The sequence below is a fragment of the Penicillium pulvis genome (genome assembly GCF_028828015.1).
Source record: "Penicillium pulvis strain IBT 33274 chromosome Unknown scaffold_8_segment0_segment0, whole genome shotgun sequence".
Taxonomy (NCBI): domain Eukaryota; kingdom Fungi; phylum Ascomycota; class Eurotiomycetes; order Eurotiales; family Aspergillaceae; genus Penicillium; species Penicillium pulvis.
In genome coordinates, this window is record NW_026643080.1 from 2,179,195 (window position 1) to 2,196,124 (window position 16,930).

At 48.6% G+C, this 16,930-nt stretch overlaps 8 protein-coding genes across 8 annotated transcripts; 4 read left to right on the forward strand and 4 right to left on the reverse strand.

Annotated features, from left to right (window-relative positions):
* Positions 1 to 290: 290 nt before the first annotated feature.
* On the reverse strand, positions 291 to 1,638 carry N7503_010238 (ceramidase). The gene is made up of 7 exons (XM_057069784.1): positions 1,546 to 1,638; positions 1,479 to 1,491; positions 1,342 to 1,402; positions 1,142 to 1,282; positions 802 to 1,083; positions 628 to 745; positions 291 to 564 (listed from the first exon to the last, which is right to left on the reverse strand). Exons 1-7 carry the CDS (start codon positions 1,593 to 1,595, stop codon positions 402 to 404), a joined length of 828 nt encoding a protein of 275 aa, XP_056916395.1. The 5' UTR covers positions 1,596 to 1,638; the 3' UTR covers positions 291 to 401.
* Positions 1,639 to 2,803: 1,165 nt separating this feature from the next.
* On the forward strand, positions 2,804 to 4,728 carry N7503_010239 (uncharacterized protein; the record flags this gene model as incomplete). Its single annotated transcript, XM_057069785.1, has 4 exons — positions 2,804 to 2,977; positions 3,030 to 3,887; positions 3,941 to 4,297; positions 4,345 to 4,728. The coding sequence occupies 4 exons, from the start codon at positions 2,804 to 2,806 to the stop codon at positions 4,726 to 4,728; spliced, it is 1,773 nt and encodes a 590-aa protein (XP_056916396.1).
* Positions 4,729 to 6,547: 1,819 nt separating this feature from the next.
* On the reverse strand, positions 6,548 to 8,488 carry N7503_010240 (Zn(II)2Cys6 transcription factor domain-containing protein; the record flags this gene model as incomplete). Its single annotated transcript, XM_057069786.1, has 4 exons — positions 6,548 to 7,206; positions 7,256 to 7,536; positions 7,586 to 8,269; positions 8,319 to 8,488. The coding sequence occupies 4 exons, from the start codon at positions 8,486 to 8,488 to the stop codon at positions 6,548 to 6,550; spliced, it is 1,794 nt and encodes a 597-aa protein (XP_056916397.1).
* Positions 8,489 to 8,719: 231 nt separating this feature from the next.
* On the forward strand, positions 8,720 to 9,588 carry N7503_010241 (SDR family oxidoreductase; the record flags this gene model as incomplete). The annotated part of the gene is made up of 2 exons (XM_057069787.1): positions 8,720 to 9,332; positions 9,391 to 9,588. 2 exons carry the CDS (start codon positions 8,720 to 8,722, stop codon positions 9,582 to 9,584), a joined length of 807 nt encoding a protein of 268 aa, XP_056916398.1. The 3' UTR covers positions 9,585 to 9,588.
* A 641-nt stretch (positions 9,589 to 10,229) lies between these two features.
* On the forward strand, positions 10,230 to 11,522 carry N7503_010242 (zinc-dependent alcohol dehydrogenase; the record flags this gene model as incomplete). Its single annotated transcript, XM_057069788.1, has 3 exons — positions 10,230 to 10,844; positions 10,900 to 10,978; positions 11,038 to 11,522. The coding sequence occupies 3 exons, from the start codon at positions 10,230 to 10,232 to the stop codon at positions 11,520 to 11,522; spliced, it is 1,179 nt and encodes a 392-aa protein (XP_056916399.1).
* A 48-nt stretch (positions 11,523 to 11,570) lies between these two features.
* N7503_010243 (putative C6 transcription factor) lies at positions 11,571 to 13,333 on the reverse strand (the record flags this gene model as incomplete). The annotated part of the gene is made up of 4 exons (XM_057069789.1): positions 11,571 to 11,623; positions 11,673 to 11,841; positions 11,895 to 12,342; positions 12,393 to 13,333. 4 exons carry the CDS (start codon positions 13,331 to 13,333, stop codon positions 11,571 to 11,573), a joined length of 1,611 nt encoding a protein of 536 aa, XP_056916400.1.
* Positions 13,334 to 13,622: 289 nt separating this feature from the next.
* Positions 13,623 to 14,258, forward strand: N7503_010244 (DUF967 domain protein; the record flags this gene model as incomplete). Its single annotated transcript, XM_057069790.1, has 2 exons — positions 13,623 to 13,649; positions 13,704 to 14,258. 2 exons carry the CDS (start codon positions 13,623 to 13,625, stop codon positions 14,256 to 14,258), a joined length of 582 nt encoding a protein of 193 aa, XP_056916401.1.
* Positions 14,259 to 14,492: 234 nt separating this feature from the next.
* On the reverse strand, positions 14,493 to 16,654 carry bipA (Hsp70 family ATPase KAR2; the record flags this gene model as incomplete). The annotated part of the gene is made up of 3 exons (XM_057069791.1): positions 14,493 to 16,164; positions 16,225 to 16,389; positions 16,476 to 16,654. 3 exons carry the CDS (start codon positions 16,652 to 16,654, stop codon positions 14,493 to 14,495), a joined length of 2,016 nt encoding a protein of 671 aa, XP_056916402.1.
* Positions 16,655 to 16,930: the final 276 nt, after the last annotated feature.

The following is a 16,930-nucleotide window of genomic DNA, read 5'->3' on the forward strand; positions in this document are numbered from 1 at the left end:
GATTGATACCAATTTCACTTCACTTCAACTCTACTCCTCACAATAGTTCAAACTGATCACACTATCATGGAATCGGCCTTCAATCTTCATGTGTTGCATCTAAATATTTTGATTGCGTAGCTATTCACTCCCTGCGGCGAGAACAGCAATCTTTATTTGCACGCCAAGTCTATCGTCAAATGCTCTATTCTTCTAAGAATACAGATAGAGTTGCTTTTCTGTATATAAGTGTATAATGGAGAAAGCAGGTTTATGTGCATGCTTTCCGAAACAGTCATCTCGTCACGCTCAAGCAGGTTCGGATGTGGAGACATAAATCTCCGAATGTTCCAGCATCATCCTAGAAAACCGTGTCTTATCTGATGGCGCAACTGAGCTGCCGGAAACCCTGATTGCATGGATCATTTCTGTTTCATGAAATCTTGTCTCGGTTCAACGAGCTTTGCCATGAGAGGGGCTGGCCAGGCAAGGCTATCGGTGGGATCTTGGTGCACTTCGCCTGAAGTAATGAGGTCAACCGTCGCGACGGCAACATAGCCACCAATCGCAGTAAATACATGCCACCTGTTTCGGTTAGAAATTTGGCTCTATACTTGAGAAGCATGGATATTGAGTCACAAAACATACCATCCATGGAATTCGAACAAGAATGCCAAGGGCAGACCGACTACCTGTCGAATTTGGGTGAGATTGGCACATGCAAACTCATCAATGAGCCACACGCAATAGCCAAAGACAAAGCAGACTATCATTTGTTAGTTTATTTTGGGGGTTTGAAGTTTGAACTGGGGTAGAGCATACAGCAGCCAAAGAATGAAAAACGTTGAATCTTTTTCCGCAACCAAGGGTCAGGGATTTGATCAGGAATCATTTTGATCGTATATCTTGCGATTAACCATACTGCCAGCCCAAATCCGGCAGCATGCACAACGAACTCGTCCATGACCATGTGGACAACCATCACAATAGTGAACATAACCAGGAGAATAGCCCCGGTGATCTTGGTGCGTTGCGGGCTGGCTTGAAACGTAAGAATCCGATATAACAAAGGTGTTGTCAACAGATGCATCGACAACTCGTCCGCTGGAATTGAAGAATTGTGAGATAAATATAATTCGCACCAAGACAGGTAGAGACATACACATTTGTGTGTGATATTTAAGAGTCATGTGGTAACCAGCAGAGCAGAGGCCGACTCCAATCAAGCCACAGTAGGACATCCGACGGAGACCCGCCTGTTGCTTGTTCCGAAGTTGAACCAAGCCATATATTCCAAATATCACTATGTTTGATTGTTAGTGGGGTGTCATGTCCGGAATAGCCGAAGTCCGAATTACGTACTGTAGATCAGGCTGCTGAATGTATTGATGAACTCGGCCACGAACCGAGTGATAACATAGTCCTACTTAGAGAACTCTGGTATTAGATGTCGAGGGAACGGCAAAAACAGGCAAATGTCCTGAGAAAGACAGGTATACCTCTTCGCAGAAGCTAAGACAAGTCAACAGCGGTTCCAGGGATGAGTTGGCCGGGATCCAGACTTACTTGAGATAAGAGGTTTGGGCGCCCCAAAATGGGTTCGGGGAAGACTGCATCGTCCCAATAATAAAGCTGGCGGGCAGGAGGCCAATAAAGTTGTGCAGAGGATACTGAGTCAACTTCCAAGGATCAACAACGACCCGACCACAGCCGTGACCGCCCAATGGCCCCCACGTGGCGGCAAAAGCAAAGCCTCTGACACCTGAAACATAAGGCATACAACGAACGGTTGATGACGTCGCGGTTTGTCTACAGCCCCACATCATCTCCACTCCAGAACTTACAACAAACCTTCGTACTAGATTCCTTTGACAGTACCTGGCTTCCCTTTCCGCATTAGTGCCTCCCGAGGTCCCCCACTTTCGCCGTTTTTTCTCTCTATATAGATCTGAGTACGGCCTCCAAGCGATGATTTATGTCATCAATACCGGTGGTGTACTGCCTATATATAATTCATCTACTACCAGTCCAATCATGCCCCCGTATTAGCGCCCAGGCCTTCACATATTAGAGAATACAAGTGTATAACTTATTGCCATTTCATGACTGCCAAAACCTTCATTTTATGCAAAGCTGGGGTTTACTGGGGCCCCGGTACCTAGTCTGGGCCCTGGGCCGGGTCTGGGGCTGGATCGAGCATTTGGACCCAGATCTGGGTGCTGCGGAAGCCTAGCCACAGAGGTGCCATCCTGAGACTTTCTTTACGGGCACGGTTCTGAAGGAATAAAAGAAACAATCATGTCACTTGGTATAAAGGTACGTGTTATGATCTTACGGGAAGCCAAATTGGGTGAGACTTGACGTGCTCCTAAAAAGGACCTCGAGCAGGCTATGGATATTGGGATTTCAAGCTGTATAATATTGCTTTCACTTCGAATTTTTATGAGATTTTGACGTTGGCTCCTCCCTTACCGTTGCGTTAATTAGCTTGTCCTTCGACTCCAAAGTACATCTGAGCCACCTCCAGGCTGCAGATCACGTGTGGTTTTTAAGTCATGTTATGAAAGCTGGAGCTATACGGCTACTGCGACTGCGCCTCTAGCTGCTGCCCCCCTATTCTAACCCCTCAAATCGGGTCGCTTCACAAGGATCCAGATCACATTATCTCTGCTCTTGAGAGTGAAATATCTGGAAGGGTGGTCTCTACTGCTCCTGAAACCATTCGACCCATATATCTCCCAAGGGGAGGAGGGTGGTGCTGCTTTGACCTGGATTGTTTTCGTTGAGATAGCGCGTCAAAGCACGTCACGCGATACGCGCAGCCATGGTAGCATCTCCCGGACAAATGCTATTTCAGTCGCCCCCTCCTGGAATGGACATCGACTTAGAAGACCTGTCTCGACAAGCTAGCATTTCCGCTGACGGTAAAAGACGGCCCTCCCAACAACAAAACAACGGAAGACTGGCTATGTGGATGGCAGAAAATTTCAGAACCAATGTAAGCCTTCGCCAAAGCTACTTCTACGGGGTGGCGATAACTAAACAAAAAGTCATCTTGGGCCACGAATCCCAGCAAGGTCTTTGAATGTCTCTCCGGCCACGAATCACTGGAGAAAATCTATCGCAAAATCGCCCGACGACCCAACCTTCGCACAGCCGAACGTGTGCTCATGTATAAAGCGACTGGTGCGGATGAACTTAATTTTGCCAAAAATGATACCTGGTCCGCATGTTTCGAGCGAATTCTTTCTGCTGCAGACACGAATGACGCTGCTGCGTTCGAAGTCTGCGTCATCTCCATCGATACCACAGACCTTGGCCGTGCATTTTCGTTTATTGACAAGTTATTCCTAATTACCCATGACCGCCGCCAAAAAGCTTATTCTTCGCTAAGTGAGATAATCATACGATTATTTCAAAGTCAGTGGGGACTGAGTGATGAAACAATGGTCAAGATTATGGAAAGCTCGTATGCAAAGCAGCTTTCACTCTCGTCGTGGCGACCGAATTTACCATCTTCTCGTACACTGACTGACCTATTTACGACAACCATTGGCATTACTCCCCTCGTGCCAATGAAATTTGAATTCAAATGGATTCATGCTCCACACTACGCGACTGACCTTTCAGTCTACGTATTTCAGCCGTACGGAAAGCATCCTCAAGTAGACAGCTTGGATGTCATTTTGACATCGAATCAATACGAGCAGATACGGCGATCGTTTGTGGTAGTGAACTCTCATCATACCTTAACCAAGTTGCGAAGTGGCAAGTTCCCCACACAGGCTCTAGAGCACAACGTCTTTACGCTTTCATACACTCTACGCCTCTTCAAAGCCGTGTGTTCAGAAGTCGCCGCTGAATTAGTGGCTTTCACGGCACAGGCATGCGAAGAGATTAATTATATGGTGGGCATCACAGATTGCGAGCACAAATGACATGCATGTATTAACCCACCCAGGTTTATGAAGGACGACTTCGACCCACTGGGAGCAAAATGCAATATCTTCGGCATCTGGAAGACTGCCACCTTGTCGCCAAGGATTGCTGCCGGGCAAACAGACTTAACCTACAACGACTACTGGATCAAGTCAACTCCATTCAAGGACCACGTGCTGATGAGGAGGCGAAACAGATCAGCGATCTTGAACTGGCGATGAAAGATCTAGAATACTTACACGATGAAGTCGAATCGTCTTTACAAAGAATACCTGAAGTACGTCGGGATCTTCGAGAGAATCTGGACCTGCTCCAAATCCGTCGCACTAGCATCCTAGGAATTCTCGCTGCACTCTATTTACCTCTTTCATTTGTGACCGTAAGTTCTAATTCTAATACTTTGAAAATTCTCCGCTAATTCGTCAGAGCTTTTTGGGCATGAATCTCAACCAGTACACAACCCCTCAACCGTTTTGGCGCAACGCCACGGTCATCAATGAGACCAATTCGAACAGCTTCACCATCTCTCAATCTATCAAGGATTCCGGAGCCAACCAAACATGGTCTCTAGGGAATTTTTTCGAGATTGCAATGCCGCTTATGGTTGGAACTATACTTGTGCCACTTGTTATTGGAAGCATTATTCGAGCATTCTTGCAAGGGCTTGCTCGGGGACGAACCTGGTGGCGCCTTTTGCTAGCTGCTATTGTCATCTGGTTGGATATTGTACTTTCAATGATCAAAGAGCGCAGAAGTGCTAACGGAGTTTCTACAGTTATTGTATTACGGTACCCCTCTTTGTGCCGATAGTATTCATATGCATCATACCTTTCTTGGCGTTTACAGTATTGCAACTTTCCATGAGTATCCGAAGTGAGAGAAAGAACTGGCTTCGAATTGTGTACTGGGTTTTGAGCATGGGCTTTTCCATGTTGGTTTTTTGGTGCCCAGGACCTTTGGCTGTTCAATCGCTCATAGGCGGCATTTATGGGGTCTCTCTTTTCATTTTCTGGTGGTGGAAGCCGGACTTCTATTATAGATGGGACCAAGGAGGAAGACAGAAGACTAAGGAAGACTAATGCGACATCATGGTTCTTGTTGGAAAAGCTTACTCGCCATATCTCAAAAGTTAGGGATTCGCACGCCCTTTTGCTGTGGGAATCCTCATAAAAAAAATCCTTATATCAAATACTGCGATCAGAGGTGTGAAATTGTATAGCTCATATTCTCATGGCTCCGCACTCTGTGGAGGCATGGCTTTTGATCTGGTAAGATTTATTGAACTCGACTTTCTAAAAGAAATTGTGGTGTGAATGTTAAGCTCTTCTCTAAATCTTGCAACTTCACAACTGCAGACTAAATAAAGATCACCGATAACACCTGATAATTGATACTTGCCACGCCTCATGGCACTTCATATTCTCCAAGAGCCTACATATGGCTGGTACTTGTCTATCACGGCAATTGGCCTCAATATATCCCGGGCCTGGGCAGGGCAGCACAACGTCATCGCCTGGACTAAAAACCAACCATTCCTATCTCGACGAGTCTCCCGTATCTATATAATAACCGTCAAATTCATGTTGGCCATTATGTGTCCTTGAAATCTATGCCATTTTTACCTATTTCAATAACATGAACGCTATATTTGCTCACACGAGACCTCTTGAGGCGATTTTCAGCTCAATTCTCTCTGCCTTCTTGTTCATGTTGGTTCTTATCTTTCGTGGCTCACAAATAACAGAGATTCATGGTGTATCTTTACCACCGTATCCCTCTTCTGGACCATCAAACGTGAATACGGCTTCGGCATCTGGAAGCTTGTCTTCAATCCCCTGCGGTTTGGCGTAAAGTTAATTTCAATATGTCTCTCCCTTGCGTTCATCGTGGTCGATACCTTGGGTGTCTTTCGGGTAGTCAAGGAAGAGCTACCCATCAGGATTCAGCCTTTCTGGGAAGTAATTATACTAAAGAGCGCATCACCCAAATTACCAATCAGTTCATGTCGTAAATATATCTGACAGATTCATGGTAGTTGCCGATTATCTTCAAGTGTCTTTGCGACACGGTGGTTAAAGCTTATGGTGCGGACTAGCTAGAGATATGTAAATAAAGGAGTCTCACCTTTGAAAATTGAGACCTCAACCCAATACAAACACTCTACCTTCAACTGTGTTATTCGTTTTCGACTTGGCTTGTTCGTTGAATATAAGCTGAGTCGTTCTTTGTGTGCAGCCCTAGTTACCTTAAGTCGGAGACAACAGCAGTAGAGGTCATTCCAAGTTGTGTGGACGATGAGAGTAGCCGCAATCTTGATTCTTAGAATAAGACAGTGTAGGACGCAATGCCTTCCACCGCCCGGTCAGCCCGGGCCGCGTCGGAGCGTCCGCACCACCCGCTAGCGTCAAATCTTACAAGTGTCCTTTGGGTGTACTGGGTGTTGACTAAAGCTCCTGTCCGTCAATAATATCTGGTGTCTAAGCCCACACATGGTGTATGTGTGATACAATAGGATGAATACCATATGCATTACTAGGCGAGTATACTCACAGTACTTGTGATTAAATAAGTGAATGGAAGATGCTTCTCTATGCTTGCATTACAATGATCCAAGAGTGTACTCTTTAGGCTAGCTAGTAATTCCTGTAAAATTGCTTAATAAGGAATCCCACTGTATCTCATCAATAGAAAACAGGCCATCCAAGTCGCCATATATTGACGGCCAGACCTGTGGTGTCATGGCAATGTTATCGGGGGAAACTTCCATCATGGACGCGTCCTGTCTTACATCTTGAGATAACGCATGTCCAATGATGAATCTGACTTGATAGGGGTAAGCACGTGCCAGCTGCCTCATTTTAGAGCAGAGGCTACCCACAACGTCTGCATCTTTTTCTGCAGCAGACATGCCCTCAAACCTTGTATCTAACGTGTTGGCAAGCTCTGTGATAAGATTGGGGTAGTCTGCCATATCAACAACAGCTTGGGCTTGGGCTTCCGTAGCTGACTCAATAGAGCTAGTAATGAGATTGAGCAGGATGAATACTGCAGTGGGAATGTAGCCCACTGCAGTACATAGACGACCATGTGTAGTTATTGTCATTTGCCCAATTCCCGACATCAATAGGGTTCTGATTGTGTAGATGAGCTCCTTACTCCGTTGGACCAGGTTCATCAGCATATTGATGCGGACCGCATTGGCAGGTTCCATAATCCATAACTCCTCTCGAAGTGATATCTCCTCGAGGCGCACTTCCATGAACTTGAGTTCAATGCGTATTGTACTCTCTGCCGAGATCGGTTAACCCCGTCAAACATATCAGGGTCAATGACATACCTGTCAGTAAAAGGCTGTTTGATCGACTTTGCTCCACGGATGCTTTCACATCATTCAGTTGTCGTTGCAGAGAGCCCTGCATGACTTGAACTTGTACAATGCCACCGCTTGCTTGTATTGAAGCGTAAACATCATCTACTGTTGCCAAGAAAGACTGCAGGTGAATGAAGTTTGCAACCAACCGATCTGAGAGATGCTCCGTCGATGCTAAACTCCGTATGCACTCATCTATTCGAATATTCCGCTTCATATTAGTTGGCCGACCGAGAGTTCCACAGAGGCTGAGATGCAGTTAGCGAGAGCCGCATCTACCAGTGCAGAAAGACTCACCTAGACGACAGCCAGTATGTACCAAGCAGTGCCCGCTGCTCATCCGAAGTTAGATTAGCCTTTTTATGCAGTCCCAGATCATGTGAGATAGAAACACAAAACTGAATTAACAGCAGAAGCCGTGGGTGATGTCTCTCTGCGGGATATGAATACCATGCGCTGTGCACGAGCAGACCACGGAGTAATTCGAGGTTTCTCTCGGACCGTGCCACGATTCTTAATGTGACATGCTTCATGATCTCATCCGCGACGATCCTGCGAAGGGGGACCACACTGCCCATCGTGGCAGCCACGACACATAAAAAGAGGAAAGGCTGTGTACGCCTCAGACTATCGGCTGTCTCGCCGGGTTGAAGCAATACAAAGGGAAATTTGTTTACAAAGTCACACTTGAAACTCGTAACCAATCGTTCACCCTCGGCTTCGCTCAAAAGACCGCGATCTACGATAGACGGCTGGCCCTCCATTGCAGACGTAGTAGGCGGGTCGGGGCCGTGTGAAGGATCTTGAGCAGCATCTATCAGAGCATCGGTGTCTACGGAATCCAACTCTGGATCATGAGTAGAGGCCGAGTCGTTGGTGGGCGGGTTGAGATGATCTGACGGGGTTTTCATGCTCTGCTGGGTCAAGGCAGCCAGCTGTGACATGAGCTGGTCGACCCTCTGTTCTAACGCCTCCACACGCCTGTACTTTTATTAATATCTCTAGCACCATCTGCGTTGGGACGAATCACCTTGGTGCAACCTTGTGCTTCCGTTTCGTCTGCGGAAGGTCGAGGTATGTGCATGACTTGCCCAAACGACCACATCGCTGACACAAATTAGTGGTCTGCGGTGTACATTTTGCCTTGGCAACTGTGCAGGCCACACAGGCCCTTCTCTTGACAGGGACTGGCGCGTCCATGATGTCGCCTGCTGGGAACGGAGCGGTCGAGGTGGATGATCCGATTGCTAAGCAATTGGAACGGGAGACGGGAGGACCGGATCGTCCGGTCGGTGCGGGGGTTTGTAATCCATAGATCCGCCGAAGTATATAACCAGAGTGAATCACACAATAATATCACAATAGCATCAGCAGCATATCAACTCATCCATCACTAGCTTACAGCTTACACTGAATCAAACCAATAAGAAAATGGTCTCATACGCGATCACGGGAGCCTCCAAGGGGATTGGCCTCGAATATGTGCGCCAACTCGCCGCCAACAAAGACAACACGGTCCTAGCTATTGTGCGAAATCCGGAATCGCATGGCATTTCCGAGCTTGCCACCAATCACCCCAATGTGCATGCTATCAAGGGAGATGTGACAGACCCAAAGTCTATCCTCGATGCAGCCCAGGCCGCAGCTGCCATTACGGGTGGGAAGCTAGATGTGTTTATCCACAACTCAAACGCCGTTGATACAGCCTCCATGGGCCTTACCCCGTCGCAGATTCCCTTTGATCGTGAAGCCACTCAAAAGATCTTCGAGCCGTCGCTTAGTACAGGGGTTTATGGTGCTATGTGGGCGACCAATGCCTTCCTTCCCTTGATTGAGAAGGGCATCCAAAAGAAGATTGTGCATATCTCCAGCGCCATGGCGGACACTAATCTCATCAGCAAATCTGGTGTTAGCTACGCTGTGGCGTACGCCGTCTCAAAGGCCGGAATGAATGTTCAAGTTGCCAAGTACGCCGCGGAGCTTGCACCTAAAGGAATTAAGGTGCTTGCTTTGAGCCCTGGATGGGTTGATACATGGGATAGCGGTAAGTAGCCATAATGCTCGCTGTAGGTATAGAAGAACACATACTGACATCCTCGCAGGGGAGAAACCCGCCGCGGTAGTTCAAGCGAATGAACTTATGCTGTCGCAATTCCAGGCAGTGCAGCCAGGACTCAAGGGGCAAATCCAGCCTGAGGAAAGTGTTAGGAAGGGCATTCAGGTGATTGAGAATCTGGATACTGAGTCCAGCGGCTTGCTCTTGAGCCAAAACGGGAACCAGACGAACTGGTTCTGAGCGCTTTTTGATAAAGTATATGAGTGGATGTATCAAACCTATGTAGCCTTCAATAGACCGGTTTCTTTGCATATGTATTATTTCTCATTCGTCCATCAACCATGATCATCAAGATAACAGGGTGCAATAATATTCAGGTCCACTCCAAAAAAGCTTCCATAGATCATCTCCGCATCACCCAAACAAGGCTTCCCCTCTTCGGAGAATTGACTCGGAGAAATAGACTCACTTCAACAGAACGTACTCACATTCACAGCCCGTATCCAAATATAACCCACAAGCTCTCAATGCTTGGTACCATGGAGAAATACTGTATTACTCCGAGTCTAGATTTGTACTTGCCCGTGGACCACATAGCATAGGTGCATGGGCCATTGCCAGATGCGCAACCCCACCGATTGATCTTGTGAACATCTCAGTACCCCTGTATATTCGGTTTTCGATGATCTTTTGTTTCCATCGTGTTAAATTTGGGCCAGGCTGATCTATTGAGGGGTCATACGACTGGAGTAGTAAATATACATATGCTGTCATGAAAGATGAAAAACATAAATAGAGTCTTGTCCTCTCATATCGAAACAGCACCCTTCTCAAACAAACCTTAGACAATCTGTTTACCATTCATTTTGCATCCTAACAGCAAACATGGGCTCCATCAATATCCCCCAAACCCAGACAGTTGCACTTGTGCGCAGTCTTGGCGGAGAAGTTGAATTCAAGACCGACTACCCAGTCCCTTGCCCTGGCCGAAATGAAGTCCTCGCCAAAGTGCTATACACTGGCGTCTGTCAAAGTGGTGAGTATGGCCTTCAAAATGTCCCCAATTCGATCCATTTCGGATGTCTGAGAATCTCCGACTCACTTCTTGATTTCTATCACCGTAAAGACCTCCACACCAAGTCCGGCACCGCAGCCGGTGCAGACGGAAACCCAATCACGAAGATTAAACTACCTCACGTTGGCGGTCACGAGGGAATAGGACAAGTTGTGGCCCTGGGCCCGGACATCACACACAGTACGGGAATCAAATTGGGTGGGCTAGTTGGAATCCGCTTTGCAAGTCGGATCTGTCGCCGCTGTGAATTCTGCCTTGCGGGCACGGAGCAGTACTGTACCAATGCGACGAACCATCTTCATCATGAGGATGGTAGCTTCCAGCAGTATATTGCGTTGGATGCGGACTATTTGACTGTCTTGCCGGATGATGTTGATCCTAAGGTTATGGGACCAGTGCTTTGTGCAGGTTTGACGGCATATAAGGTATGAAAAATGAAGGGTATTTTGACTTCAGGAGTCATGGCTGACGACTAGACAGGCGGTGTTGAACGCAAATGTTCGGCCTGGAAATTGGCTTGTGGTGGTTGGAGCAGGTGGAGGCCTTGGACACTTGGCTGGTAGGTGTTTCTTCATGAAGAGGCTATGTTTATTGTATTAATGAATGGTTTCTTTCCAGTGCAATATGCCAGAGCGCAGGGTGCTCTGGTCATTGGCGTGGATACAGGCCCCGGCAAAGCAGATTTCGTTCGTGGTATTGGAGCTCAGGAGTTCATCGACTTCGCTACGGAAGACCCTATTGGAAGGGTACAGGAAATTACTGGCCTGGGAGCACATGCAGTTGTTGTGACCGCGGGCAATGCCAAGGCGTTTGCCCATGCTTGTGAGATGCTCCGAGTCGGAGGCACTCTAAGCTGTGTGGGAATCCCGCCTGGGCGGCCGTATCTCGAGACACCAATCTGCACGATTGTGATCAAGGGACTAAGGATTACGGGTAACCTGGTTGGATCTTTGAAGGAATGCATGGAAGCAGTTGACTTGGTTCGACGTGGCGTGGTGAAGCCTGTTGTCAAGGTCCGCCCGTTCAAGGATCTGCCGCAGATCTATGAGGAGATGGAGAAGGGAGAAATTGCCGGTCGCATTGTGCTTCAGCTCACAGAGTGAATTTCGAAAACATATAGCCAGGTGTAGTTATAATGCAATGACAAACATTTATTTGATTGCAGCTGCAGTACTCGTGATCCTGTTGATGTTCATCAACTTGCCTTGTCAGTAGCCGGGCAGGTGCCATGACAAGAACCTCGGCCGTTTTACCACGGAGGATCGACTTGAGAACGGTGTCCTGCTCTAGAAACGGCAGCAGTTTCTGGTAAAGGGCATGCAAAAAGTCCTGTGGGCCCAGTCCAAATCCTGGATGCGTTCCAGCAGAAGTAAGAAGAACGGTGTCTGCTAAAGAATTCGCAACCTCAAAGCATTTCAATAACTATCATTTCGATTAACTTTCCCCATTATACTCAGTCCTCTGTTGCTACTTACTTGGTCTCGCCCCAGTGGCAGTAGATCGGTCTCCGAGAAGCATCTTAACGAGTGAAGCAGATCACGACTGACTTGCGCAGGAAAAGAAAAAGTCATAACAGCCGTGCTGGATGATGAGGACAGCAGCCCCAGTGATAGTGCTTCTTGCCAAAGGATTGTTCTCATCCACTGTCGGGTGATGTGACAATCTGCTGTCCTTGTCGAAACTTGATCCGCGAGCTTTAGAAACAGCTTGGACAACTTTGTCTCGGTATCGGTCAAGTATGTGAGTGGATTCATTTCATCCTGAGATTTACGACGGACGGATATCTGATTGAACGCCACAAATAGTTTGACGAGATCCAAAAGACCTTGCACATGGATGTCGATTCCAGGGACATTCTCGAGACTTGCCAATGAAGGCGGGTCCACATATGATGGTGACAACCCCAGGTGCATTGCATAACCTCTTTCAGATGCATCAGCAAATGAACTACAAGTTGAGGTGAGATTGCTTACCTCTCTGAAACCCAGAGCAACGGAAACACCAAACTCTTGTTCGCAATCAGGTCATCAACCTCTGACTCAAGATCATCTAACTGTATTGGTTCATCCAATCGTAATATGCGAGCACCAGAAATAGCCTCCTGAATGTACATCATCGCTGAGGTCCGCTGATTTACCTTGGCATGATAAACATGCAAAAAGAACGACACCAGCAGACTGCTAATATCAAGGTGCTCCCTGTGTTTGTTGCATAGCCCCCTTATACGCAAGCAGGCTTGTGCCATGGTGGTGCTATCAGTCGTGAAGACACCATCTACTACCGGCGCAAGATGTAATTGAGCCATTGTCGCCGCACAGAGCGCCGTCGCAAGACAAGCGATGTTCTCAGCCTCATGCGATGTGTTCTCCGGATCAACATTTTCCAATCTCTGCAGTAGGGCATTTGCATTGACGACCGGCCACACACTATAAGAATACTGCTGGTAAAGACGAACTATGGGAGCCAGCACCGCCTTTGATATACACCTCGGACCACCAGGATCAGTCAACGGCAAACCCGGCAGTTCTTCATGGTAAGCTGCTGTATAGCTCTCCGAAAATTCCTGTTGGTCGCCTGTTATATCGAGATTCACTACCTGCGCTTCCAAATCGTGGGTCTGCTTAGCCACTCGTCGAACTTTAGGGCCTCTCTTCCGAGGCGGCGTCAAATAAGTACAGGAAACGCGCTTGACGGCATCACGACAGGTATCACAGGGCCAAGAGCCACTGCATTTGACTTTCCGGGTGATGCAAATATCGCAAGCTCTTTTAGGAGGCATGGGGTGATAATTTGCTATTGAGGTATGGAGCTTTGCTTGCGCAGTTAAAGCGGGGCTATCATCGGTGACAGATGAGGTAATTCCGCGGATCCTCGACTGGACCTTCCGTTGCTTCGAATATGTGGATTCCGGCATTATAGAACCACAAGAACATATTTTCCAAGATCCAAACCTTGGAACGACTATAAATACGACCAGGGGATCCTATAAAGGCCAATTGAGTTCCCATCTTTTCAATTTTCCACATTCTCACATTACCTCTTCGCAGTCATACAGTACGGAATCGAATCTCCGAAGGGTCCACTAGCTACGACATCCCACCTGCTCCTCCGCACGTCCCCGGACCAACATCCCCCACCTTCCAATCTGCAACTTGGAATCATACTCACACCAATCTTCACGTCTTGCTACTAAAAACTCCACCATGGCCCTCTCAGCACCCAGCACGGACGTAAGTCAATCCAATCATACCAAGGAATCTATTCAAGCTAATCAGCCAACATAGGCCCAAGCCCTTATTACCCTAGAATCAAGCCCCGAGCAGACCTTCCGCTCTTTCACTGCCGAGACAGCCTGGACACTAGGCAATGCCCTCCGCACTCGCATCTTGTCCCTCCCCGATAACCAACGCAGGCCCGCCATGATCTCCATCTCAATGGCCACTGCTACAAGCGGCGGTGGATCCCCGCACACTCTCTTCCAATCCGTCACGGAATCCGGCACGCTTCCCGATAACGAGATTTGGGTGCGGCGGAAGCGGAACACCGTGTTGCGGTGGGGTGTGTCGAGCTGGACGATGCGGCAGAAGATTGCGTCGGGGCTTGGATTTGCTACGAGCGCCGATAACATTGAGAGTGCGTTTGTGAGGAAATTCGCGCTTGCCAGTGGCAACGGGGGTGCTGTTGCGGATGAGTATGCCATTCATGGTGGTGGATATCCTATTCGTGTGCATGGGGTTGATGGAATTGTTGCCGTTGTGGTGGTCAGTGGACTGAAGCAGGAGGATGATCATCAGGTTGTGGCGGAGACTATTAATGAGCTTGTTGCGCGGGGAAATTAGATTAGGTTTTGTAATTACATACGAAGGACTAGTGTATAGAATCTACGAGTTATGCGAAAGATGGTCTAGGAGAATTGAAGTAGATGCAGAAGGTATCGTGGTATTTGGAAGAGTCTAGTGCTAGTGACTCATGCAGCGAAGGATACCAACCTCGCGCAGATTCAGGAGTAGAAACATAAAAAAGATAAACAGATAATAAACTCCATGGGTAATGCCTCAAAAAACAAGGTAATTTTACAGTTCGTCATGGTCCAAGGGCTCATCGTCCTCGGGGGGAGAAGCAGAGCCGTACAGCTTGCTGGTGATCGGGTAAGCGACACTAGAGAGCTGCTCCTTCTGCTCCTCGAAGTCCTCGGCGGTGGCGGTGGCAGCGTTGTCCTCGAGCCAGTCAATGGCCTCCTTGACAGCGTCCAGGATGGTCTGCTTGTCATCCTCATCGATCTGACCACCAAGACCCTCCTCATCGTTGGCCTGGTTCTTCAGGCTGAAAGCGTAGTTCTCAAGACCGTTACGGGCCTCAATCTTGGCCTTCATGGCCTTGTCCTCCTCAGCGAACTCCTCGGCCTCAGCAACCATGCGCTCAATCTCCTCCTGGGAGAGACGGCCCTTGTCGTTGGTGATGGTGATGGACTCAGCCTTGCCAGTGCCCTTGTCGCTGGCGCTGACCTTGAGGATTCCGTTGGCATCCAGGTCGAAGGCGACCTCGATCTGAGGAACACCACGAGGAGCGGGGGGGATGTTGGTGAGCTCGAACTTGCCGAGCATGTTGTTGTCCTTGGTCATGGAGCGCTCACCCTCGAAGACCTGGATCAAGACGGTGGGCTGGTTGTCGGCCGCAGTGGAGAAGATCTGGGACTTGCGGGTAGGGATAACAGTGTTACGGGGAATGAGCTTGGTCATCACACCACCAGTGGTCTCAATACCGAGGGTAAGAGGGTTAACATCCATGAGAACGATGTCCTCAGTGGCCTTGTCACCGGACAGAACACCACCCTGGACGGCGGCACCGAAAGCGACAGCCTCATCGGGGTTGATACCCTTGCTGGCCTTCTTGCCACCGAAGTACTCCTCAAGAAGAGCCTGGACCTTGGGGATACGAGTGGAACCACCGACAAGAACGATGTCGTCAACCTCAGACTTCTTGACCTTGGCATCCTTGAGCACCTGCTCAACGGGCTTAAGGGTCTTCTTGAACAGATCCATGTTCAACTCCTCGAACTTGGCGCGGGTGAGAGTCTCGGAGAAGTCCTCGCCGTTGTGGAAAGCCTCGATCTCAATGCGAGTGGACATCTGGCTGGAAAGAGTACGCTTGGCCTTCTCAACCTCACGCTTCAGCTTACCCATAGCCTTCAGGTCCTTGGTGACATCGACGTTGTTCTTCTTGTTGTAGAGCTTGACGAAGTGGTCCATAACACGGTGGTCGAAGTCCTCACCACCCAGGTGGGTGTCACCAGCGGTAGCCAAGACCTCGAAAACACCACGGTCGATAGACAGAAGGGAGACATCGAAGGTACCACCACCAAGATCGTACACAATAACCTGGCGCTCGTCATCAGTCTTGTCCAGGCCGTAGGCGATAGCGGCGGCGGTGGGCTCGTTGACGACACGGAGAACGTTAAGACCGGCAATGGTACCGGCATCCTTGGTGGCCTGACGCTGGGCGTCGTTGAAGTAGGCGGGAACGGTAACAACGGCGTGGGTAACAGTCTTACCCAGGTAGCTCTCAGCGATCTCCTTCATCTTTCCGAGAATCATGGCGGAGACCTCCTCGGGGGTGAAGACCTTGGCGACCTGGTTGACCTCAACCTTGACATTAGGCTTACCGCCCTTGTTGACGACCTTGAAGGGGAAGTTCTTGGCGTCATCCTGGGTGACCTTGTCATCAAACTTGCGACCAATCAAACGCCTGTTCTATTTGTTAGCAAAACATATTCCTTTGCAGCCACGGTATATTTTTGCCACTCACTTGACGTCGAAGATGGTGCGAGTAGGGTTGGCGGCATATTGGTTCTTAGCGGCGTCACCGACAAGACGCTCGTCATCTGTGAAAGCCACGTAGGAGGGAGTAATACGGTTTCCTTGGTCGTTGGTGAGAATCTCGACCTTTCCATTTTGCATCAAACCAACACAACTGCAGGAACGGTTAGCCACGTGTCATTTTGACGTAAAGAAAACCAAGGAAGGCCGTTTCAGACAGCAGTCAATGGGGTCACGTACGAGTAAGTAGTTCCCAAATCGATACCAATAACAGTGCCGTATTCCTCGACAGTGTTATCCTGAGCCTGGGCGCTGCCGCTGAAGAGCGCCATAGGCGCGAGCAGGACCATAAGAAGGTAGAAGACGGTGGTCCAAGCGAAAGGCTTGGACGCGCCATTGGCGTTTGTGAGTCCAGCCATTGTGATTATATGTGTAAGGATACGAAAGCAAGTTTCTTCCAGAGAAAAGCTACCGAGGCCGAAGCTTCACGCGCGCTTGGTGTAACAGCGCAGAGTTCAACACAAGTGTTGTACTCAATGACCCTCGAAGTGGGCTAAAGGTATGGGTGGGTGGGTGGTCGAAGGGAAAGGAATGAAGAAAGGAAAGTGGAAAATGGAGCAAAGAGGGTTACTTGTATTAAGGGTTCGAATAGCGCCATGCTGTCCTTTTCAGTGGACGCTGTTCAGGTCACTCCT